General features: G+C 34.7%; 1 protein-coding gene across 1 annotated transcript in view; it reads left to right on the forward strand.

The window, feature by feature from the left end:
• The window catches only part of DIAPH3 (diaphanous related formin 3), a 578,378-nt gene that overhangs the window by 207,735 nt on the left and 345,314 nt on the right, over positions 1 to 25,329 (forward strand). Inside the window, exons 12-17 of the mRNA XM_053563890.1 lie at positions 177 to 293; positions 8,486 to 8,604; positions 10,367 to 10,431; positions 17,697 to 17,801; positions 21,498 to 21,809; positions 22,546 to 22,660. Coding sequence (XP_053419865.1) covers positions 177 to 293; positions 8,486 to 8,604; positions 10,367 to 10,431; positions 17,697 to 17,801; positions 21,498 to 21,809; positions 22,546 to 22,660 — 833 coding nt within the window. The remainder of the gene's footprint in view (positions 1 to 176; positions 294 to 8,485; positions 8,605 to 10,366; positions 10,432 to 17,696; positions 17,802 to 21,497; positions 21,810 to 22,545; positions 22,661 to 25,329) is intronic.

Raw genomic sequence — 25,329 nt, forward strand, 5'->3', positions numbered from 1 at the left:
GTTGCCTTTTCCAGAGTTTTTCCATTACCCTTAATCCTAAATACCCATGTTCTTGTTGAATATATAAAATGTTCATTTGTTTTAGGGTTTCAGAGCCTTACATAGTAGATTTTGTCACATTCATAATTGTACAGTGTAGAGTATAAATAAGTCCATATATTCCTTAATCAACTCACTGAAGCATATGATGTTTACAACATGGTGTGGAACACAGTTAAGGAAACTAGGGCAGAAGGATATTTTATTTCTATTCTTCAGCATCTTTTGCTGATTCGAAATGATTATTTCATAAGGTAAGAGGAAGTTATATTCTAATGTTTTCTTTTTTAATAAAAATCTATTAATTGTGAAATCTACCTGATAATTGATTTGGAAAAGCAAATGATTTTTATTTCTATCATAATATTGACACATAGAATATGTTGTTTCCTGGGTGGTGCTTGCAGCTCAGTGAGTAGGGCCCCAGCCCCAGATACTGTTGTAGGTTCGAACTTGGCCCTGGCCAAACTACAACAAAAAAATAGCAGCCAGGTATTGTGGCGGATGCCTGCAGTCCCAGCTACTTGGGAGACTGAGGCAAGAGAATTGCCTAAGCCCAAGAGCTGGAGGTTGTTGTGAGCTGTGACGCCATGGTAATCTACTGAGGGCGACAAAGTGAATATGTTGTTTCCTCTGGCCGTACATTAGATAGATGATAGTAAATAATATTATTATTACTTTTTAAATCCTAGTAGCTTCGTGTTTACCACCTTTGATCAGAATAAAACACAAACTTCCTGAAAATTAGTGGCTTATCATATGATAGATAATATTTTTTGGTTATTCCTTAGGCTGTGGAATTGATACTGATAATTTTCTTTTTATAAGTTACATGAAAGGCACTCAACATTGCTTTTATCTGTGTTTAAGTAGCTACAAAGTACCCTAATAACACAGTTGTGTTTAATGTTGCCGTGTTATCAATCAGAAAAGCTAGACAAATGGCTTTTCAAGTTTGATTATATACCAGCCATATGAATTTTTTTTATTTTGTAGAGACAGAGTCTCACTTTACTGCCCTTGGTAGAGTGCCGTGGCGTCACACGGCTCACAGCAACCTCCAGCTCTTGGGCTTATGTGATTCTCTTGCCTCAGCCTCCCGAGCAGCTGGGACTACAGGCCACTGCCACAACGCCCGGCTATTTTTTTTGTTGCAGTTCGGTCAGGGCTGGGTTTGAACCCACCATCCTCGGTATATGGGGCCGGCACCCTACTCACTGAGCCACAGGTGCCGCCCCAGCTATATGAATTTAACAAATTATTTATCCTTTCTCTGCCTCATCTACATTATAATGTACCTTATTACAGATATTACACCTAATTCATTGTGTAGTTATGAAGGTGAAATATGCTATCATGAGTAAAACTCCTAGCCAAATTCTTGTACATAGTGTATGCTCAAGCTCTGTATCCTCATTACACTTTTCTGACTGTTCATGAGGGAAGCCAAGATCTTTGGGTATAAAATCTTTTTATTGCCACCAATTTAGGTTTGCTGAAGTTTCAATCTCAAATACTGTGGGTAATGTGTGTGTATCTTTTACTTCTTAATTTCAGGTGGATGAATTTATTAGACAAGCCTTGTTCAAGTTGTGTCCTCTGGATGTGTTAGAAGGTGTAACTCAATGGCTTTTTTGATGTTCCTAACAAGAGAGGATAACTCAAGTGTTGCACTTTACTAGTATGAAGCCAGTATATGAACTAACACACATCCACACAAGAGAAAACTCAATTCAAGTTGGGGGGAGGGCGAAGGAGAGAGGGGATTGCTCTCCCCTAATGGGCACAATGTAAGGGAATATAGCACAACTTCTGGGTGAGGGCACAACTACGACAGGGACCGTACCTAACAGACACATTGTAACCTTATCGTTTGTATGTATTAATCTGAAATTGAAAAACAAACAAGTATAGATTCTTTGGGATCACTAAGGGAAATGGGTCAGACTTACTTTATTGTAGCTGGAAATCTCATTGATATTCTAAAATATGAGTTTACTGACCTATTTTGATGCTTACTTTGCTTCTTTCTGATATTTTATTAAAAAAATGACACTTTAAATATTTAATCCCTTTATAATTGCTAACTAAAACTAGCTAAATAAGATTTAAAGTATCATCGGTACTCTGCTAATGAAAATACTATATTCCTATGCCAAATTTACTTAAAAATGTTACTGAAACTTTTATGTATTTTAAAGTAAACCCACTACATTTTTTGGGTCTGTGTGTGGTCGATACTGTCAACCTCTGGGCGTTTGATGCTGTTTGAGTTCCTGAGAATTCAAGACTGTTGTTTGCTTTCAGCAGTTTGGATATCTGTAGTGCTGCAGAGCTTGGATCTCACTTATGACTTTTATCTCTTCTCTGTGCTCCAAGAGGGTATATGGTTATGTCTGGCTTCAAAATAGTTAAAAAAATCACAACTGTCCCAGAGTATGCTTATGTGACGCTATTGTTTTGTGGCATTACCAAAGTGACATTAGGGAGGCATGGATGTTTAACTATTTTGCTCATCTTTTGATTATCAGCTTTTAAGTTTGTTAATTTTCTTTACTCCTTCAACTTTTAAATTTAATGCTCACCTATGCTGATTCCTTCCTTGCCAGTTTAAGCCCCTAGACCTTTGGTCTTGGTTCTAGATGTAGTTTCCATGAAGGCAGTATTCTTAAGACTATTGTACCCAAGACAACTATCTGCTTTGCCCCATGTTTGCAGACTCCTGTAGTTAGTTATTATTGTTGTTCAGATTGTTTAAAAGGGGATTTTACCTTATTACAAGATTGTGTCAGAATTGAGATTGTGGTCATTTGTGTAACATTTTTGTCAGACGCTTTTTAAAGTTTTTATTTGGCTTTATACTGTGTATTTACATGCAGTGATATTCTTTGTTATTAGTGTATAGGTCTATGAGTGTTCTTTTTTTTTTTTTTTTTTTTTGGCTGGGGCTGGGTTTGAACCTGCCACCTCCCGTAAATGGGGCTGGTGCTGTTCTTTGGTTTTTACCTTGATTTTTTAGTGTCATCTACCTAGATGCATCTGGATTTTACCTTTTTGGAAATAATAGATGATTTGAATATTTTTTGTTCAATGATCATTTTAAACTGCTTTTGATATGAACACATTTAATTTTTCTTTTTTCTTTTTTGTTGTTGGGGATTCATTGAGGGTACAAATAACCAGGTTACACTGATTGCATTTGTTAGATAAAGTCCCTCTTATAATTGTGTCCTGCCTCCAAAAGGTGTGTCACACACCATGACTCCCCATGTGCCTCCCTTCTTCCGTCTCTCTGCAATTCCCTTCTCCCACCTCTCCCTCCTTCTCTCTCTCTCTCTGCTCTCCCCTTCCCCCACCCCCTACCCTCCAGCATGTACTAGGTCATTAATTGTCCTCATATCAGAATTGAGTACATGGGATCCTTGCAGTGCTTTACTAAGAATAATGTGTTCCACTTCCATCCAGGTTAATACAAAACATGTAAAATATCCATCTTTTTAATGGCTAAATAATATTCCACAGCTTATTAATACCACAGTTTATTAATACATTCCTGGGTTGGTGGGCATTTAGGCTGTTTCCACATTTTGGTGATTATAAATTGAGCTGTGATAAACAGTTTAGAGCAAGTGTTCTTATGGTAAAAGGATTTTCTTCCTTCTGGGTAGATGCCCAGTAATGGGATTACAGGATCAAATGGGAGGTCTAGTTTGAGTTCTTTGAGGGTTCTTCATACTTCCTTCCAAAAAGGTTGTATTAATTTGCAGTCCCCCAACAGTGTAAAAGTGTTCCCTTCTCTGCACATCCACACCAGCATCTGCAGTTATGAGACTTTGTGATGTGGGCTGTTCTTGCTGGGGTCAGATGATATCTCAGGGTGGTTTTGCATTTCTCTAATAATTAGGAGTGATGAGCATTTTTTAAATATGTTTGCTAGCCATTTGTCTGTCTTGTTTAGAGACGGTTCTTTTTTTTTTTTTTTTTTTTTGTAGAGACACACGGCTCACAGCAAGCTCTAACTCTTGGGCTTACGCGATTCTCTTGCCTCAGCCTCCCGAGCAGCTGGGACTACAGGCGCCTGCCACAACACCGAGCTATTTTTTTTTTGTTGTTGTTGCAGTTTGGCCGGGGCTGGGTTTGAACCCCCCACCCTTGGCATATGGGGCTGGCGCCCTACTCACTGAGCCACAGGCGCTGCCCTAGAGATGGTTCTATTCATCTGTCTTACCCATTGGTATATGGGATTGTTGGCTTTTTTCATGTGTATTGATTTGAGTTTTCTGTAGAGCCTAGTTATCAAGCTTAGGTCTGATTCAAAATATGTAAATAACCTTTCTCATTTTGTAGGTTGTCTTTTTGCTTTGGTTATTGTCTCCTTAGCTGTACTAGAAGCTTTTCAGTTTAAGTCCCATTTATTTTTGTTGTTGTTGCAGTTGTCACAGAAGTCTTTTTCATAAAGTCTTTCCTCAGGCTCATATCTTCAAGTGTTTTTCCTGTGCTTTCTCTGAGGATTTTTATTGTTTCATGCCTTAAATTTAGGTATTTTATCTATCTTTAATCAATTTTTGTAAGTGGAGAAGGGTGCTGCTTCAGTTTTAGTCTTTTACATGTTCTCCCAGCACCATTTATTGAATAGGGATTCTTTTCCCCAGTGTGTGTTCTTATTTGGTTTATCAAAGATCAGGTGGTTGTAAGATGTTAGTTTCATTTCCTGGTTTTGTATTTGATTCTAATAGCCAACACGATGAGGCAAGAGAAGGAAATAAAGGGTATCCAGATGGGAGCAGAGGAGGTCAAACTCTCCCTCTTTGCTGACGATGTGATCTTATACTTAGAGAACCCCAAAGACTCAACCACAAGACTCCTAGAAGTCATCAAAAAATATAGTAATGTCTCAGGATATAAAATCAATGTCAAAAAAAAAAAAAATCAATGTCCACAAGTCAGTAGCCTTTGTATATACCAATAACAGCCAAGATGAGAAGCTAATTAAGGACCCAACCCCCTTCACTATTCTTCAAAGAAAATGAAATACCTAGGAATATACCTAACGAAGGAGGTGAAAGACCTCTATAAAGAAAACTATGAAATCCTCAGAAAGGAAATAGCAGAGGATTTTAACAAATGGAAGAACATACCATGCTTATGGCTGGGAAGAATTAATATTGTTAAAATGTCTATACTTCCTGGCTTGGCGCCCATAGCACAGTGGTTACAGCGCTAGCCACATACAATGAGACTGATGGGTTTGAACCCGGTCTGGGCCTGCTAGACAACATGACAACTGCAACAAAGAATAGCTGGGCGTTGTGGCAGGTGCCTGTAGTCCCAGCTTCTTGGAAGGCTGAGACAAGAGAATCGCTTGAGCCCAGGAGTTTAAGGTTGCTGTGAGCTGTGACATCACAGCACTCTCCGCTGGTGGCATAGTGAGACTCTGTATCAAAAAAAAAAAAAAAAAAGTCTGTACTTCCCAAAGCAATCTATAGATTAAATGCCATCCCTATTAAAATACCAACATCGTACTTTCAAGACTTAGAAAAAAAATAATTCTTCTTGTTGTATGGAACCAGATAAAACCCCACATAGCTAAGGTGGTTTTAGTAATAAAAACAAAGCCGGGGGCATCAGCATACCAGACTTTAGGCTATAGTACAAGGCCATAGTGGTCAAAACAGTATGGTACTGGCACAAAAATAGAGACATATTTAAGTTTTCATTTCTCAAAAATAATGAACTGTTTTATTGCAGATTGCAAAATATTGTCATTTAAAAGAATTAGTGGGGCTTGCATGGTCACTCATTCCTGTATCTCTGCACTCTGGGAGGCCGAGGTGGGACAATTTCATGAGCCAAGGAGTTTGAGACCAGTCTGGGTAATAGGGAGACCCTTCTCTACAAAGGAAAACACTTAGCTAGGTGTGGTGGCCTGTGCCTTTAGTACCAGCTACTCAGGAGGCCGAGGCAGGAGGATGGCTTACACTCTGGAATTTGAGCTATGATGACACTACTGTACCCTAGCCCCAGCAACAGAGTGAGACCCTGTCACCTTTAAAAAAAAAAAAAAAAAGAATTAGTGGATGGAAAAGTTAAAATCTTTTTCCAGATACCACCTTTGGAACAAAAAGGAAGTTTTACTGAGAATGGAACTTACTAGAGAATGTACACAAGAGAGTATCTCTATTCCTCAAAAAAGGGGAGGGGGGATGAAATGCATAAGGTAATTCAAAGGTAGAGAAGATGAAATTCAATTCTATACTAAATAATCAATGACTTACCATGTGAAAAAAATGACACGAATTGAATGTGCATGGGAGATAATTTCTGACATTTGTTAAAGACATTATAGAGAAAATGAAGATGACTTTGAAACATCCTCCAATGAAAATAGCATTTATCTACAATTTGAAATATTTTCATCAAACTGGTTAACATAGCCTTCAGGGCATTTTCTTAGTTATTGTGTTAAGACATTTATATTCTAAATTTAGTAAATTTCACATGTACCCTTATAAGATGCATATAAAACCAGCACATTGTACGCCATGATTGCCTTAATGTACACAGCTATGATTTAATAAAATAAATAAATAAAAGAAAATAGCATTTATCAGTAAAGTAATAACAATTTATGTTCATTCCTTAATTATTCACATATTCCTCAACAGACACATTTATCTCATCAATATTGCTCATAGAGATTATTTTCTATATTTACATTTCTGGAATCCAGAAATATATATGTTATTCTTTGCTAGCATTGTCCACCAAAAGAGTTTTTGCATGGAATTTTAGCTATAGTATAAATTAGCTTATAATTGGATATTGTAGAGTTGAGAGAAAAATTTATTGACATTATGATTTAAAAGGATATAAAATAGCTTGTTAATTTAAAATATTTTAATTTTTAAAATAATGTTAGAATAACATTAAGAGTAAAAAAGGAACGCATCATCTAAATTTTCAGATGTTTGTGAATCATATGTACCTAAGTGTAAGCAATAGTTATTATGGCAAAAATATTTAATGATGGGAGATAATGCCTTTGAAAGAAGATGAGGAAATTGAGGCAAATATAGATTTCACTCTTTTTGATTAGTAGTCAAGAACCATTTCTTTAACATTTTCCCTCTGTAACAATTAGAGATCATTAATTGTCTTTACTAATCTTAGGCTGTAGGAAATTTTGTTTCAGCATAATAGATGATTTATTAAGTGTAAGATAAGTAGGCCAATCATAGTATGTCACAGCTCGTAGGGCAGGAAAGCCCAAGAGGTTTGTGGGGCCAGAAATATGTGATGAGGAAAATTTGGGGAGGGAAAATGTGCTAACAGACATTGAGGAAGATATAAGTTCTAGGAGGTAATTGGGGATGGAGGATTGTAAGCTCATTGGACTAGTACCCACTCTGTCATTTTAGTTTGCTTTGGTTATGCAATCTTTTGTCTATTTCACATTTGTTTGTTTGTTTATTTATTTATTCGAGACAGAGTATTGATCTGTCACCCTGGGTAGAGTGCAGTGGTGTTGTTTTAGCTCACAGCAACCTATAAAACTCTTGGGCTTAATGATCCTTTTGCCCAAGCCTCCCGAGTAGCTGGGACTACAAGCATCTGCTACAATTCCCAGAGAGAGATGGCCGTCTCACTCTTGCTCAGGCTGGTCTCAAATGCCTGAGCTCAAGTGATTCACCTACCTACCTTGGCCTTCTGTAGTGCTAGGATTACAGGTATGAGTCACTGAACCCAGCCATTATTTGTTGATTCTTTAGCTCTTTAGGGATGTTCTTTAGCTCATTACAAATGTAGATGGACTGAGCTTAAAATGAACTACAGTAACAACATGAACTCTACTAGGAGATTTTTAGTTCAACTTTGATTTTTGGACAAATATTGTTATCTAAATTTTTCTATTTGAGTAAGAAATAATTTGTTATTGTATATATTTTACCAGTTTTTAATTTGATTCCACAAGAATTTGAAAATCCGGGTTCTATACAGTTTTAAGAACCTCCAATGAATTGTTTAGAAAAGCTTTTTGTTTTTTTGTTAGTAACTAATAAAATGAATTAATAGCATTTATTTCAGAGTGGTACAGTGGAAAGGTGATGATCTCTGAGGACTGTTTTAAAATACACATCATTTCATCCGAATATCCTCCTGTCAACTAATTAAAAATTCTGATTTTTATAAGAAAATTATCTTTAACAAATGCTGTTTTCCTAAAAGATTATAAAAAATATAATATTTTGAAATCATTAGAAGAAAAGTAATGATAATTGTGTTTACTCCCACTTCCATGTTAAATCTGTCATGTTACTTGTTGAAATTATATATTGTTGACCTTGAAATCAAACTTACTAAAAAAGCATTTTGTTGTGAGATAAGATAAAGTTACACTAATATACTGATTGTACATTTACTCGTTTTTGTTTTGGTTTGGTTTTAGGCATCAGTACTTTAAATTAATTGATGAATGTATATCCCAGATTGTATTGCATAAAGATGGAATAGATCCAGATTTCACATACCGAAAAAGACTAGATTTAGATTTAACCCAATTTATAGGTGAGTATTTCTCTGTTTTTTAAATGGCATTTTATTATTGCCTCTGACTCTGTGGTTAGCTCTAAGGGATTAGTTCTCATAGTATGACCTGTGAACTCCTTAGGGCTATTTTCATATTTCCTTTTTATTGGGTTGATATTTGCACTGATGGTACAAAGCAATAGTGTGTAAATCTGTTGGACTTGGTGATAAATTGTAGTAGTATATTCTTTACTCTCAGTAAAACAAAACAACAAAAATGGCCTTTTTTTTACTTAGTAATATCCTTAATAAAGTGCTAAAAGTATTCCTTTTATTAAATACTGAGCCTTGGGTACATGATGTTTTAATTTTTTTTCTAAACAAACGGGTATGTATATACCACACTTTTACTGCATACCAAAGAAGAAAATACTTGTGTAATTGAACTGGTTGCTTTTTTTTTTTTTTAATTTGAAAGGCTTTCATACAAACTGTACACACGTTAAATGAAATATAGTGAGCCTGTAACTTCCAAGAAAATTGATAGAATTTGTTACTGAGAAAATTTGAGCTTTTAAGTGAAAATTTGAAATTTAGAAACCTTATCTACTGCTGTCATCCTGATGGCTTCTTAATATTAAAAGAATGTTCTGATGAGGTCAGTGGTGATAATGACCTATACTATTGTTTTGATAGTATATGAAGAGATGTGTCAACATTTGCATGATTTAGCAAACCACTCTCTTCCAATTTAGTACTGGTACATAAGATTATCAAACATTGAGATTAGAGAGCACTTTGTCTTTTATCATAGGAAGTAATCTATAATGTTGTAATTTTTTTTTTTTTTAGAATTAAGAAGCTAACCACTAGAATAATACAGCAAGAGCTGCAAAAAAGTTGCATTTAGGAAGTGGGACAGATTTGGATGCAGTGATTTGATTGACTGTTACATTTCATTATAAACTCTTCTATAATATGTTTTTCTAAAATCATATTCATGTATTTCATTTATAAAAAAAGAAGGGATAAAATATATAATGGGAAACCCACATAATCACTTCTCCTACTTTGTATTTTATTATGTGGAAATACAGCATAACTTATTTAATCAACCAATTATTGATGAGCATTTAACTTATTCTCAGGTGGCTTTTTTTTTTTTTTTTTTGCTGACATAAAAAATATGTTAATGAATATTCTTCCCTAAAGGCAAAGTCCTAGAAATAGAATTGCTGGGTGAAAGAAAATACATATTTAAAATTCTAGTTTATATTTCTTAATTTTTATTATCAAAGTTCCCAACTTTCACTGTTGTGTGAGAGAGTTGGTTTCCCCAGGTCTACTCCAACACTTGGCATTATGGATCATTTAATCTTTTGCTCTTTAAAAATTCTTTATTTTCTTGTAATTAGGGGAAAGCAAACATCCACTAATGTTTTTTTATTTTCCTTATTTTCTGTTTATTATTATTGCCTGTTTAGCTTGTGTTAGATATCATTTATTCTTTCTTCAAAATATTTATGGGTTGATGATAGAAACCTTTGAATTTTATATACTTTGATATGTTTAGGATTTTATGTCTTTGATATATGTTTAGGATTATTACTGAGTTTGTCTTTTCCTTTGTTTTTGATATTATGCTTTTTCCATTCCATCATTTTTAATATTTTCGTCAATTTTGTCCTTTAATAATTACTATTTCTAATTCTTTTCTGTTTTTTTCTCCTTTTAAACTTTTGAAGTCATAGTAAATTTAAGAAGCACTACAATTAAAAATTTTTCATCATTGCAATTTTAGATGTTTGCATAGATCAAGTGAAACTAGAAGAGTTTGAAGAGAAAGCATCAGAACTTTGCAAGAAAGTAAGTAACTTTGACTAACTTTGCAGGACTATTGAGACCCACTGTAGGCCTGTTTCTGCATCAGGGACTTGGCTTGTTCATCCTTCTTTCTTCTTTCCTCCTTCAGGTATGTGCATGGTGTCATCCTTTGCAGAGGACTTTCATTTTATTTTAAAGATTTATTATATTCCCATTGTATTTTAATTCCTCATTCCCAACCTTGATCAACCCTACTCTTCCTCTCTATTTATTTTTCTTCCGTTATATTTGTCATCATAGTTTATGTGTTTATACATGTACGTATGAATCTATTGTCTACTTTCTTCCTCTAGAGGAAACTGTATGAGGAATTTTTGTTTTATTCACTGTCCCTGCACCAAAACAATTCCTGGCCTTGTATAAGAACTAAAAGAAAAAAAAAAAAACTTGTCAAATGAGTAAATGAATAGGTGTTTCAGCAAAATGGATCACAATTTTAAGATTGGAGTAATTCTCAAGAATGACTCTTAAGCTGAATTTCTTTTTTTAATTTTTAGGAGAAAAGTTAACTTGCTTTTTGTTTTAATTAAATACAAAAAGCAAGTCAACTTATATTAAGTTGAACTGTGTAAGGTTGTTATTTTCATAGGTTAAAACTATTGGATATTACCAGTTTTATTTATTTTAACCTAGTAGTATTTTTAACCTTCCAACCATTTTCTATTTTTCTTTCAGGTAATGTTTTATTCTTTTAAACCTCTGGATTAGCATGTTCCTATTTGACTTGTTTGTTCTTTATTTTTTTGTTGGATTCTTCACATTTCAAGTAGACATTCTGACTTGAATTTGTGTGGCTGATTTTTCACATTGGAGGAAAGATAATTATTACTACTACTGCCACCAGAATGAACCCCCAATGAACATTTGGCAAATAAATATTTATTGTTAGTTAGGCACCATGCTAAGAAGTACACATTTTTGATGCAGCAGCTATTAAATATATTTTGAGAGAATTGCATAGTACTATAAACTTTGAAGATAAAACATGACTTTGATGATTAAACATGTTAGGAGTAACTTAAGGAAAACATTACAAATATCCTAAAAAGTCCTAAAATATTGAACTCAATACTAAACACTAATTGAGAGGTTATTATTAATATATCCCAGACCTTTGGCTATAGGCATGGTTTATAGCTATATTATATTGTCATTGCCCTGAAGTGGTTTAGTTTGGTGGGGGAAACAAATCAATAGATCATTTCAGTTGTGTCATAAGTGTTAGTTAACAGATGTCCGTGTTGTAAGGTGACCTCTCTACCCAGCCAAGTTTGTAGTCTAAGCTCAGGCTTTCTCTCCTTACAGGAAAATAGTAGTTCATCTTTTAAGTGCTGGATTTGGATACATTCCAGATAGTATAAACTTCGGTTTTTGTCGTTTTTATGTATATAGTATCCATGGAGTTAAGCATGCTAACTTCTCAAGGTTTTTTTTAAAATTATAAGCTTTAAATATAAATAGAAGAAAGACCTTATTCAAGGTTAGTTATCTCCTTTTAGTCAGAAATTATACGTCTTAGGTGTATTCAGAAAATATTGTTTGTTCCATGAAAGATTTCTGTTGCCATACTATTTTGTATATATCAGCAAAAAGATAGTTCTGATAGCTTTATAAGGACACATGTAAATACTTTGCTTTAGGCAGAAAGCTATCATGGTCGCTAGACACATTCTTTATTTTGGTGCATAAATTTGAAAAATGAAGACTAGAAATGTCAGAAAGTATATAGAGAATATTGAATTATCAACCTTCTTGTACAGATGCACTAATACATTTACCCTAGGGAATGAAATTAAGCAGCGCCTCAACCTTAACTGTGTTTTTTGACATTTTTGCATGTAATTTTGTAAGTATAATATTGCTCTAGTAACTCTTTTCAGAGAAGAAGGCTATCATATCAGTTTTTTTTTTTTTTTTTTTTTTTTTTATTTTTTTATTTTTTTGTAGAGACAGAGTCTCACTTTATGGCCCTCAGTAGAGTGCCATGGCCTCACACAGCTCACAGCAACCTCCAACTCCTGGGCTTAAGCGATTCTCTTGCCTCAGCCTCCCGAGTAGCTGGGACTACAGGCGCCCGCCACAACGCCCAGCTATTTTTTGGTTGCAGTTTGGCCGGGGCCGGGTTTGAACCCGCCACCCTCGGTATATGGGGCCGGCGCCTTACCGACTGAGCCACAGGCGCCGCCCTCATATCAGTTTTTATATGGTATGCTTTTAATGGAGATTCATTTTATCCCGAAGGCTACAGTGATTTGACTATTTTGTAATATAGATATTACAAAAATGCTAAAGCAAAGTTTATATTTCATCTGATGCTTTTATAGTGGAGGATGTCAAAATTTATCTTTTTGTAAGTAATACAAATACTCTTTCGTATATGGCAAATTTAATTTAATAAATTTTTTTATGGTGTACTAATGAAGATACTGGTTGTTTTGGTAGTTTTTATCTTTGGTCTCCAAAGTAATTCTTTTCTTCCTGAATTTTAGTCTAGAATGTATAAGATAGGATAGATATCTCTTATTGCACGTACTGATATTGGGAAAAGTTATTTTTGTTCTTGCTCTCACAAGAATTTAATTTTTTATTTCTTGCTGTGTAGCAGTGAACTTTGTTTTAGCTGTAAAAGGAAAAGAGAAAATGAGCTCAAAGATTTTTGATGCTGTGAAGATGGGAAAATTTACATAGTGCTATTGACATAGCCATGCAGTATATAAAGGAAGACTTGACAGGAGTTGGCTTATCGCTTCATTCAACAAATATTAATTGACTTTAATTATAAAGTACTGGAAAGGTAATAAATAAAATTGAAAAGATTCTCACTGTTATAAGCTTCCAAGCTGGTGTGTGTTAATGAAGGGTGTGATACTACATTCGATATTATTATATTACAGTATGACAATCGCTAAGGTAGAAACACAGTGTATGGTTGTAAGCCTGGAGGAAGTATTCCTCGTGTAGTTTTGAGTAGCCAGGGAAGACTTATCCAAGGAAGTGATATCTAATGTGAGCATTGAAGGATCATTATGAGGCAGCAACGTGAGATCCCCAAGGAGGCAGCGTATATAAATTTATTTTGGATATCCTATGCGTATCTCAAGCTTAACATATCTAAAACCAAGTTCATCTTTCTTCTCCCTAAAAATACCTTTTCTCTTTGCACTTTATATCCTCATTTTCCCCACAAATTGCAATACTTTCTTCCTCACTTGTTTTCCAAAACCACAAAATACTGTATTCATCTTGGATATATGCTGCTTGCTCATTTCCATCATTTTGTCAGATGGTAACTTTTTTGAATTTGTAGTCTCATTTTATTTCTCTTCCATTATCATCTCTCTTCCAACTCAGTTCAGACAGGCCCTCAGTTCTTGCGTGGATAATTGCAGTAGCTTCCAAATTAATTTCCATGCCTTTGGTATTTCTCTTTCAGTTCATCTTCCACACTGCTGCTGGTTGAGTTTTTCAAAGTACAAATTTCATTGTTATTTTCTTATTATACATACTCTAATAGCTCTCCATGATCTTTAGGTAAAAAGGAATAACTCCTTGGCTTACTGCAAAATTCCTTTTAATGATTTTATCTCTGTATATGCCTCTGGCTTCGCCCTCTGCAGTTTCATCTCTTCACTCTTCTTGTGTCCTTTACAAAGTATTGTTTGTCTTTGAGCTGTACACTGTGCTCTTCCTCTGCTTGAAAGGCTTGTAAATTCTTCAATCCTGAGATCAAGCATCATTCATCCAGGAATCATTCCCTGACTTTCAGTCTTGTTTTCTCTTTATTGCTGGTAATTTTCTTTCTTTTTTTTTGTAGAGACAGAGTCTCACTTTATGGCTCTTGGTAGAGTGCCGTGGCATCACACAGCTCACAGCAACCTCCAACTCCTGGGCTTAAGCGATTCTCTTGCCTCAGCCTCCCGAGTAGCTGGGACTACAGGCGCCCGCCACAACGCCCAGCTATTTTTTGGTTGCAGTTTAGCCGGGGCCGGGTTTGAACCCGCCACCCTCCGTATATGGGGCCGGCGCCTTACCGACTGAGCCACAGGGGCCGCCCAATTGCTGGTAATTTTCTTGCATTTAGGCTACTTAATTTGCTTTTATTTCTTCACCAGACAACCATGCTTTCTAAAAATGCTGACTCTATTTTATTCATCTCTGTCTCCAGAACCTGCCACTCTGAAGGATGCATCTTGGGCATGCTGTTAAATATTTATTATGTAATGGGAAGTAGTTAGGTTGGAAATAGATCCCAAGGGTTCTTAGATATTGTTAATGAAGCACTGTAGGTTTAAGAGCCAAGGAATCACGTTGTTTGAGCTGTCCTTTATAAAGAATAATAAGAAACAAGATGGGGGGAGGGATTTAAGCTTAATTTTTTTTTTCTTTTTTGTTTTTTTGAGATAGTCTTACTATGTTGCCCTCAGTAGAGTTCTGTGGTGTCTAGCTCACAGCAACCTAAACTCTTGGGCTTAGGTGATTCTTTTGCCTCAGCCTCCCAAGTAGCTGAGACTACCAGTAATATAAGCTTAATTTTGAGCAATTTTTTTTTTTTTTTTTTACTTGAAAAATATTCATTGATCAGTGTAACCTGGCTTATTGTACCCTCAATGAATCCCCAACAATAAAAAAAAAAAAAAAGAAAAGAAAAATATTCATTGAGCAGTCAAAAATCTTTTTAGGGAATGATCTGTCATCTGGAATTTAGGGGAGAAGCTGAGCTAGTCACAGGAATTTAGAAGCTATCAGTGTATGGCTAGTGATTGAAACATGGGTGTGGAAGATACAAGAAATGTGGAATGAAATAGCACGGGGGTGAAGAGAGAGCCCTGCAGAATGTCAACATTAAATGGTTGGCTTTTGGATTTTGAAGACTTAGAAACCCATAACAAAAATTGGTAGATGCCATCAAGAAGTAGCAGGAGAAGCAGTAGAGTGTGTTGTAATGGAACAATTAGGCAGGGAGATTGAACATGGAGACATATTTATAAGCATTTATGCTATAGAGCAGACCTTTCCAATACTGGTTGATGAATCTGTGTTGTTTAGCATGGTAAGCATCTACGATATATGCTTATGGCTGGTGTGACCAAGGAACTGAAGTTTTAACTTTATTTATTTGTATTCATTTAAATTTACATTTAAATAACTATTTGTGGCCTGTGTCTGTGATATTGAATAGTACAACTATAGAGACATCACCTGAACTGAGGCTGAGAGAAATCCAGGAGATTTGGTAAGCCATGATTTTTAGAAAGAAAGAATGGTAGCTGAGTTGTGATGGATAATGACGTGAATGGAGTTAAATAGATCAGCAAAGTGAGAGTGGACTAAGAACACTCTTTGAGGAAATTGACTTTGAATCAAAAATAAGATTATGGTTAGAGTGATTATGAGGAATGAGATTAGGGACAGAGGTGCATAGGAGTTAACTATATAACAGACATGTGAAAGCAATTGATTGACAAGGCCTTGGGGAACCACAGTGGGTCAGGGAGTTAGTTGGATCCCTGGGACTTATACACGGCTCATTTATACTTTAGTTATTCGATCAGATTTGATAGTTTAATTATTTAACAGTACAATGTGTTGGGAAGAGTTATAGTAATAGTGGGAATGGTAATGTTACATGGTTTAGGTAAGGTGAAGGGCAGTTTCTACCCGTTATTTTTTGTTATTTTTATAAAGGGACCACAGGGTTGACAGTGAGAGCATCAGTAGTCTGAAATTTATTTTCCTCACCTATATAATGTGAATTAAAGTAATGTTTCTTATTTTATAGAATTTTTATGATGAAATTGAAAAGTACTTTTTATTCTTTAAATTCAGGTGGTTGCAAAGCATGTGGGGGACTATACATGTTTTATGGAAAACTTGTACGTTTTGTTCAGTTTGGCTTTGAACCTAAAACTGCTCTAGAAATAGTTTATGAAATAAAACCATAAATCATTGTCTAAACATTAATTGTGGGGAGGTGGTGTGGTTTTATATGAGTAACTCAGACTTTGAAGGCAGAAAATCTAGTTTTTAATCTCACGTCTTTTACTAGCTATATGAAGAAGCTCCTCTTTGTGTTGTTAAGGATAAAATAAGAACATTTTGTAAACTAAAAAGCCCTTTATAAAGTTTTGAGTTCTATGTTGTTATTTGTCCAATTTAGGTTTGATTGTACTTAAAATATGGAGGCTAACCTTTGTGAAATAATTACTTTTTTTTGGGATAGAGTCTCACAATGTCACCTTCGTTAGAGTGCTGTGGCGTCACAGCTCATAGCAACCTCAAACTCTTGGGTTTAAGCAATTCTCTTGACTCAGCCTCCCAAGTAGCTGGGACTACAGGTGCCCCCCGCAATGTCTGGCTATTTTTTTTGTTGTTGTTTTCATTGTTGTTTGGCAGGCCCGGGCCGGGTTCCAGCCCACCAGCCCACCAGCCCCCCTGTATGTGGCTGGTGCCCTAACCACTGAACTACACCGAGTCAATAATTACTTTTTTTAAAAGATTGATTTTTTTTTTTTCATTTCTTCAAGGAGTCAAATACTTGCTGTTGATCGTGCGATAGTACTTCTATTCACTTCTATAAGTAGAGATTTTTAGTGATGATACTGGCAAAGTAAAGCTATTTGAATTCTATGTGGGGACTTATGTTGAGTGGGAGTATAAATTAGAAAACTCATTGGATTCATCAAATTTTATTACTTGTGTTCCTTCCGGAAGGAATTTACTAGGGACTTTGAAAGACTAATTTATCATTACTCTCCCAAAGATATTAGGAGATGTTATGTTATAAGAAAAAAGTAATTGAATAGAATGGTTGTTTATTAATAAAAAACATTAAAATGAATCCTTTAAAATTATGTTAAATTCAGATAATTTTCAAGTACAACCTTTTTCAGCGGGGGCACAAGGAATTTAGTACAGTGCTTTTCTCTCTATTATTTTACACAAAGTTGCAATGATATTTAGAGATTTTTAAGAAAAATGCCAGGATTGGAGATAACTATGGGCCAGTTTCCGCTGCTGAGAGAAGGTCACAGACTTCATCTCTGGCTTTGTCTTCTCCCTTGCGAATGAGTGATTTTGGTGGGACCTGGAGGGACTTAGAGAAAAGGTAGGTGACTTAACAAAAATCTACCACTCCTTTCATGAAACCAATTCAGAAATTTATGTTCCACTGGCACATCGTTAGAGTTATGTTTCTATATGATGAATAGTGCTTTTCTTTTCCATTTTTCTCTGTTTTTTCTTTGCAGTTTGAAAAGGAGTTTACTGACCACCAAGAAACTCAGGCTCAATTGCAGAAAAAGGAGGCAAAAATTAATGAGCTTCAAGCAGAGTTACAAGCTTTTAAATCTCAGGTAAAATACCATCGTGAATGAATTTGGGTATCGAAGACACACCAAGGGAGCAAACAGATATGTTATATCTTCATACAGTCAGAATATTAAGCTTTAATTTTATTTGTATGTTTTCATAATATTGTTTATATGTATTTCTGTTCTGCTCTGTTTATTTTTTAAAAATTTACTTTTCACTTTTTTCTATTTGTATGAATATCTGAGATTTTACTAATTAATCTGCTTCCTTATTTTTTGTTTGGGTTTTGTTCCTAATGTCACATGTTTTCTAAGTAATTAAGCATAAAGGGTAAGAAAGTCTTTCAGATTTTTTATTCATTGTTGATCTTTATCCTACTGCAGAAAATTATTACTTGAGCTGTTTATTTTTCAAAACCTTCAGCCTGTAGATACCTTGCAGTAAAAGATAACCTCTAACTGAATGAGAACATTTTCTGATAATTTTTCAATTTCCGAAAGTAAACAGATTTAAAACATGAGAAAAAAAGAGAGTAAATCTGGATTATGAAGCAGATAGCTCACATGTACCCTCTACACATAAAACATTTAGATAGCAAGAAGTACATTGTCTGCATGCTTTATGTGGGTGTAAGTAAAAAGGTAGCATATTCATAGCTAAATTTCCTCTTATAGATTTACATACAGGATGATGAGCAGTAAGTATCGTTTTGCTAGTTTCCTTTCATCCTAACTTACGGTTATGTTGCAATAGTCTCATGTATGCTATATCCCATATTATTGGCACTATTTAGTGAATAGTTTTGTTGCAGAAGCTGTCTGGGGATACCTTAAGGGAGAGTTTTCTGTTAGGGTTCAATTTTAGGGGAAAAAAAATCTGTCCACAAAGAAATTATTCTCATTGGCCTTTCTTGAGTACTACAAATAGAAGTAGCACATTTTTTTGAATTTGTTCACTTTTCCCATAAGGCTTCTTGGCTCTCATATTAAATGAAACATTGGATTGTGTATGTATTCAGATTGAATTATAGATTATGGTTGAAATATTTATGACAGGTTTTTCCTGGGCTGGGCTACTATACATTTAAGAACTTTGATTTCTTTTTAATTTTTTCCCAGTTAAAGGATTACTTGTAAACCTACTTTAGAAAATATCAGCTTATAAAAATGTATTTTTCATTTTTGAGTATGGTGTTTTGTATGGTGTTTTGTATGGTGCTTTTGTATGGTGCTTTGAATAAAAAGTGGGAAGGAATTTGTGTTTTTGAACTAAAATTAAATCAAGAAAACACCTAAATTGTTGTAATTTGCATATGACAACCTGTGTTTATGGCTAGTAGAAGAAAGCCTAGGATTTGATAATCAATATTGGCCACCATATTCATTTTTGAGGAATAATTGGCAAATTCTTTCTCTGAATTTTAGTTTATTTCTCATGAAATCTGTTCATTTATGTTAATATGTTCAAAGCTATATGTGTGCTGACCATGAATATTATGTTCTGTTTTTTTTTTTTGTGATTTCATTCTTTTGTTCTTTTAATCTTTTAACAACCAAGTACTGTTAGGTACTGGGGATACAATGCCGAGGAAAACAGTCAACATGTCTGGCCTTCTGCACCATACATTCAAATCAGTCATCCCTACTTTAGCAAAGGAACTATATATTCTCAAAGAGACATTCAAGCATATCTTTGTTTTAAGACATTAATAGTTAACTATGAAGTATATATGAGTGATGGGTAATATACATACATTCTTAACATTCAAAGGAAAGTATCATCTTTATCACAGCAGCTCAGGTTAACACTGAACTGGTTCTGGTTTATATTTAATATTTTAGATAAGGCATGCTCTTTGATTTTTGGCCTCAAGTTCTTTTATAACATTGTTTTTCTTTGTGATGATATCAGATTTCGGATTTTTATATATGGACTGTTTTTCATAATTTTGTCATAAAACTTTTAAAATAGTTTATTAACATTGATTAAAACTCCACCATTTGAAAGGTAGTCCATATATAACTTAGAATTGAAGTTAGTAATTTTTGGAAACTAATCATATGACAGAAAATTAACACAGGCTATCTTCTTCATGTTATTTCAAATGTGCCAAGTTCTTACCATCCCATAGAGATATAAGGAGAAAAGTGACCACGGGACGCTGGTTCTTTTTCATTCCTAATAAGTCCTGGCTGCTTTGTGGCATTTGACTGTATAGAACAGCCTTTGGGGGGTGGGGGAGCGGCACTCTTGTGGTGTATGAGTCTGTGCTTGTCTTTTTCTCTTCCTGTCATTAATTCTCTTATCCTACACATTTGTTCAAGAGTGGTCATGTTCCAGTCCTGGCTTTAGGTGCTGGAGAAAGAGGGAATAATATGACATAGTCACTTCCATCATGGAACTTATAATCTATCAAAGATATACATGTTAATGATTAATTAGATAATTATTTCACACTTTTGAGAAGTACAGGGTGCTATAAGTGTAAAACCATGAGTGAGCAGATGAGGCTTTCTTGATGAAAGAACACGTTAGCTCAGACTGGCAGGCCATTAGGAACTGGCTACGTGCAGGAATGTTCCAGGGAGAGGAAGTAGCATGTTACAAAGGTCTTGAACTCAGCTTGAAGTTGGCACATACATGGAATTAGGAGAATGTCACTTAAGAGACCAGTTGGCAGGTACCAGATCATGACAGACCGTTAAGAATTTCAGGTTTAATTTTTCCTCACGTGCATTAAGACACTATTGATAAGACTTAAGCAAAGGCATGATATGGCAATACTGTTTAAATCCATTTTTCTACGTCTTATTTTTTTGCATATCACCTAAATTTGTGTTCCATATTATTTGGCACACAGGGCCTAACAATTAAGTTTGCAGACTCATCCTAGAAAAGGTGCTACATACCTCATTGCTGAATATCACTACAGTCACCTTCAAAGTACTACCTCTGGGATGCTATGCACTAACACCAGCACCTAGTCCACCCTTCAAAGCAATTTTAGAACTTTTCTAGAATAATCATTAGAGCTGTCATTGTATGGCACACAAAAACATTCAACAACAATAATGAATGTCACTCGTGAAGATACTGCCACACGTCCACACGATCACATCTGTGAAATACTGATGTACCAAGGTTATGAGAACTTACCAAGTTTTTTGTATGGTGCTGCCAACATAAGCACATGGTGGCAAGCTCATGAACTTAATTGTCAGAGTTTGTACCATGAGAGCTCTGATGGTCATTCCAGAAAAAGAGGTCCGAAATTACTTTGAAAGGTGGACCAGGCACTGCTGTCAGTGCATAATTTTCCCATGGGGAGTACTTCAAAGGTACTATAGTGATAATCAGCAATATGTAGCACTTTTTCTAGGATGAGTTTATGAATGTAATTATCATACCATCAGAGAACTTATCTACTTCCATGGCATCAATTTTTACCTATAGACTGCTGATTTTCAAAGCTTTTAGAATAGATCCATACACTCATTTCCCTCCTGGATATTTCCACCGTGGTGGTTGTAACTGGTAGTTACATTTTTATGGAGGAAAAAAAAAAAGCTATAATTCTTAAATTGGAAGAAAAGAATGTTGGAATTTTGTTTTTTGGTTAAGCCATCTGAAATGACATATTTTCAATTACTTTTGATTTAAAATAATATGCTGCTTTTGTTACACTTTTACATACTCTGTGAACACGTTCTTATGTTCCTTACCGTTTTTTCTTGTAGTTTGGTGACTTGCCAGCTGATAGGAATATTCCTTTGCCCCTTTCAAAAGAAGATGGAACTGGCCATGCAACACTTCCTCCTCCTCCTCCTTTGCCTTGTGGAGGAGGGGTGCCACTTCCCCCGCCTCCTCCACCCCCTCCTCCACTTCCAGGAGTGCCAGTGCCATTCCCTGGAGGTCCTGTCCCTCCGCCACCTCCCCTGGGATTTCTTGGGGGGCGAAACTCTCCTCCTCCACCAACCCTGCCATTTGGATTAAAACCAAAGAAAGAATTTAAACCTGAAATCAGCATGAGAAGATTGAATTGGTTAAAGGTAAAACAAATTAATGGAGGAAAACACACTTTTACTTAAAGATATATATGTATGTGTGTGTGTGTATTTATATATATATCAAATTTCCAATGGGAACCTTAAAGTGACAAATAAAATGGCTTTTTTTTTTTTAAGTATTGAGATAATTTTTTTGATAATGACTAAAAAGGTCTGGTTTATACTTTTGATCAGAGTTGATATTGTTCCAGTGGGATTTGATTTGTAAATAAGTTGATAATTTTACATTATTGCATTGAACCCTATATTTATAAAGTGTTTCTCAAAAATAAAATGCTATTGTTCTCAGGAACTTTTTCTCTTGGTAGCTGTTGGGAAAAGTGAAACCAGTTGCCAGAACCTTATTTCAGTCAGATTACAGGAAATCTGAAAGCTACAGAAAGATGGTCGCGTAAACATGGGAAATGTTGTGTAATGTACGTAGTATACTGCCTTCAAGAGTCATAGTGCCAGGTGAACATTATTGAATACTCTGAGAAATGCAGCTGAGAAGCAGCTAATTTATTTCATTCAGTTTTAAACTATTTCTTTCTCATAAGATGTTAACATCCTTTAGAACTTGTATTTCACTGAATGCACTTTAGGAAGGAAAATCTTACAGAGGTTAATTCATAAGCATCTGCTGACAGCTGTGGGATACTGGATCTGCATTTAGTGATTGGGCTGGGACACATGAAGCGCCCAACTGTTTATGAATCAGTCTTCTCTTTGATTGCAGATCAGACCTCATGAAATGACTGAAAACTGTTTCTGGATAAAAGTAAATGAAAATAAGTATGAAAGCATGGATTTGCTTTGTAAACTTGAGAATACATTTTGTTGCCAACAAAAAGGTAAGTCCAACGTCTTGGGTTTTTATTAATTTAATTTTAGAATTTTAACAGTGACACTTTTCAGTTACCAACCTCTAGAAAACATTATTTTAAGTATTTATACATGGTATTTTTACATTACTAGTGAGTAAATAAATTATCTACTAAAACGAAGTGCTTAAAAAGTGAATTTTGTTATACAGTAGATCAAATGTACAATTTTTAAAAGGTAAATTATTAATACAAAACTTTGTTAAATTTTCTATATAATACTTTTTCTTTGAAGATGATCCATTGGGATAAATTAGACTTTTATAAAAGAGGATATTTTCAGGGATGTTTTTGGCATAAGACTTCACATTAATTACAGAAATAGAAAAATAAAATGTGAACTCTAGTTCAGAATTTTCCTCTAGTCAGAATTTTTAATATTACAATATTGTCACATAATTTAATTAGTAGGAGTCACATGGGATAGAAATATCCCATTTATAGTATCTTAAATGTTAGCTTGAAAGAGAAATATTTGAATGGTTATATGATCTTTTCTTTAAAAGCAATGACATTCATTTTCCAAATTGTTTTGTGATAGCTTTTACCTGTATAGTGTGATTAAAAATAATTATTTAGGTTTTGTGTGTATCTGAAAATCAAATTTATCTGATCTCATGGGCTTGCTGCCTATATTTCAAAGCTGATACCCACATATCTTAAGTGAATTTTTAAGTATTATGTAAAGCTTGCATTTTAGGTCTATAGCAGAAGATACTTAGACCAATCATTATGTTTTAGTTTTCTAAAAATAACTCTTTTCACTATAGATCTATGCCACCTGTCTGTGGGCTCATAGAACACAAGGAGAGCTGGCAGGATGAGATTGTACTAGATAGATGTGGGAGGCCTTGGTGTAGAAATGGAAGAATTAACCTCTTAAAATGCCTGCTGTTAGCTGGGTACTGTGCTAGATACTTTATATATCTGATTTGACTTGATCATAGCACCAGTGAATGTTGGCAGATATTTTAAAAAATTTATTTGTATTCTTTAGAAATGCTTTCCAAAAGATAATTATAAATTAGAAACTCATTTTAAAAGGTAATATAAATTAGCATAGTTTTCCATAATTTGGTAAATCTAAAATCTTTAGCATATATTGTTGAGTACCCGATTTATCCTGACTAAAATATTAAAAATGGTTTATTTTGATCTTTGGGAATAGATTTTTCTCACCAAGTTCACCCTAGGTAAACTTGTGAAGTAAGCAGATCTTAATTTTACCTTTTGATTATAGAGTATCTGAATTTTCTTTGAATAAGATTAGTGCACTCTTCTGGCAATCAAGGAAAATATATGGCAGTTAAAATGCGTATTTACATGTAAAACACTTAAGAATTTCAGATTTCATATTCTGGAATTGATTAGTTTTCCTTTTGCTTTCCTACTAGGTACAAATGGTGGTACCTACAAGCTATTTAAGTAATGCTGCCACCCAGCTACTCTCTTCTTTTTTTTTTCCTCTTTACTCTGATTACTTTCTTAATTAATGAGGCTCAAAAGGGAAACTTGTTAGCGTGTCTTTAATTTAGCTGTAGTTTTAGCCCTAAATGAAATAATTGGACCTTTAAAAAATTCTTAAGTCATCTAACTTTAGCCTTAAGATTCAAGGTTGAAAAAAAATTGATGTATTTGCTCACTCTAATCCTAGTTTAAGGATCAAGGTAAGAATGATGATCATTTTCTGAATATTCTACATTTCTATCCCTTTCTGCCTTTGTATGTGCTGGTCCTTTGGCCTGGATTCTCTTTCAGTTAATTTAGAAAGTGAAAGTCAGAGACTGGCAGAGGACTAGGACATCTTCTGTCTGAGCTCAAATGCTGCTTTCTCTTTTCTGTCACAGTGGTTGACATTTCTGGGTTGAACATAAAAGATGGGGAAGCCTAGGGTCATGACCCTGAGCAATGCAGACATTTCTCAATGTTAAGCAGAGGTGATCTGTGAAGGTGACAATTTTTTGGTCTTCATTTTAGAGGATAATTTCTAGAAAGCATTATTTGAAGATTCCTAAGTGTCCTTTTGGCATTACTAGTAGTTGAGTATTTTGTTGGAAAAGGCTAGTCATTGCTGTTTTCATTAAAACAGGAATATAGGTATCTATATATTTTTCTCTCTTCTATTTAATATGTTTATTTTTGTAAATATTTATCTCTCCTATTCAATATATTAAATATATGATGTATATTTAATATATATACTTAATAGAGATCAAAGAGGAAGGAAAGAAAGATGCCCATAAAACTTAGATAAAAATGGCAGAGTGGACAGCTTGCTTCGTGCTGTCACTTTATTCATGGCCTGGCTGCTGAGACATTATCATTTGCCTGTGCCCTGTGACTACAAAGTACTTTGTTTGAGTCGATTTTGTTATTTCTGCAGAATTCAGAATTAAACCTGGTCACTTATACATTATTCAGTCCAAAGGGAAAATCCTTTTGCCTTTCTACCTCTTAGTAAGCACAGGGAGATAGGATCATTAGCTGCTGGCTGATTTTTTATCATTTGTCTTGGAGCGAGGCAGGGAAGGACAGTAAATATTGAAGAAAAGTGGACTTCTAGAGAAATAGAATTTTTTTTTTTTTTTTTGTGCAGTAACTCTTTGGAGGAGGAACCAGGGCTATTTTTCTGATTCCAG

The sequence above is a fragment of the Nycticebus coucang genome, chromosome 15 (genome assembly GCF_027406575.1).
Source record: "Nycticebus coucang isolate mNycCou1 chromosome 15, mNycCou1.pri, whole genome shotgun sequence".
NCBI lineage: Eukaryota > Metazoa > Chordata > Mammalia > Primates > Lorisidae > Nycticebus > Nycticebus coucang.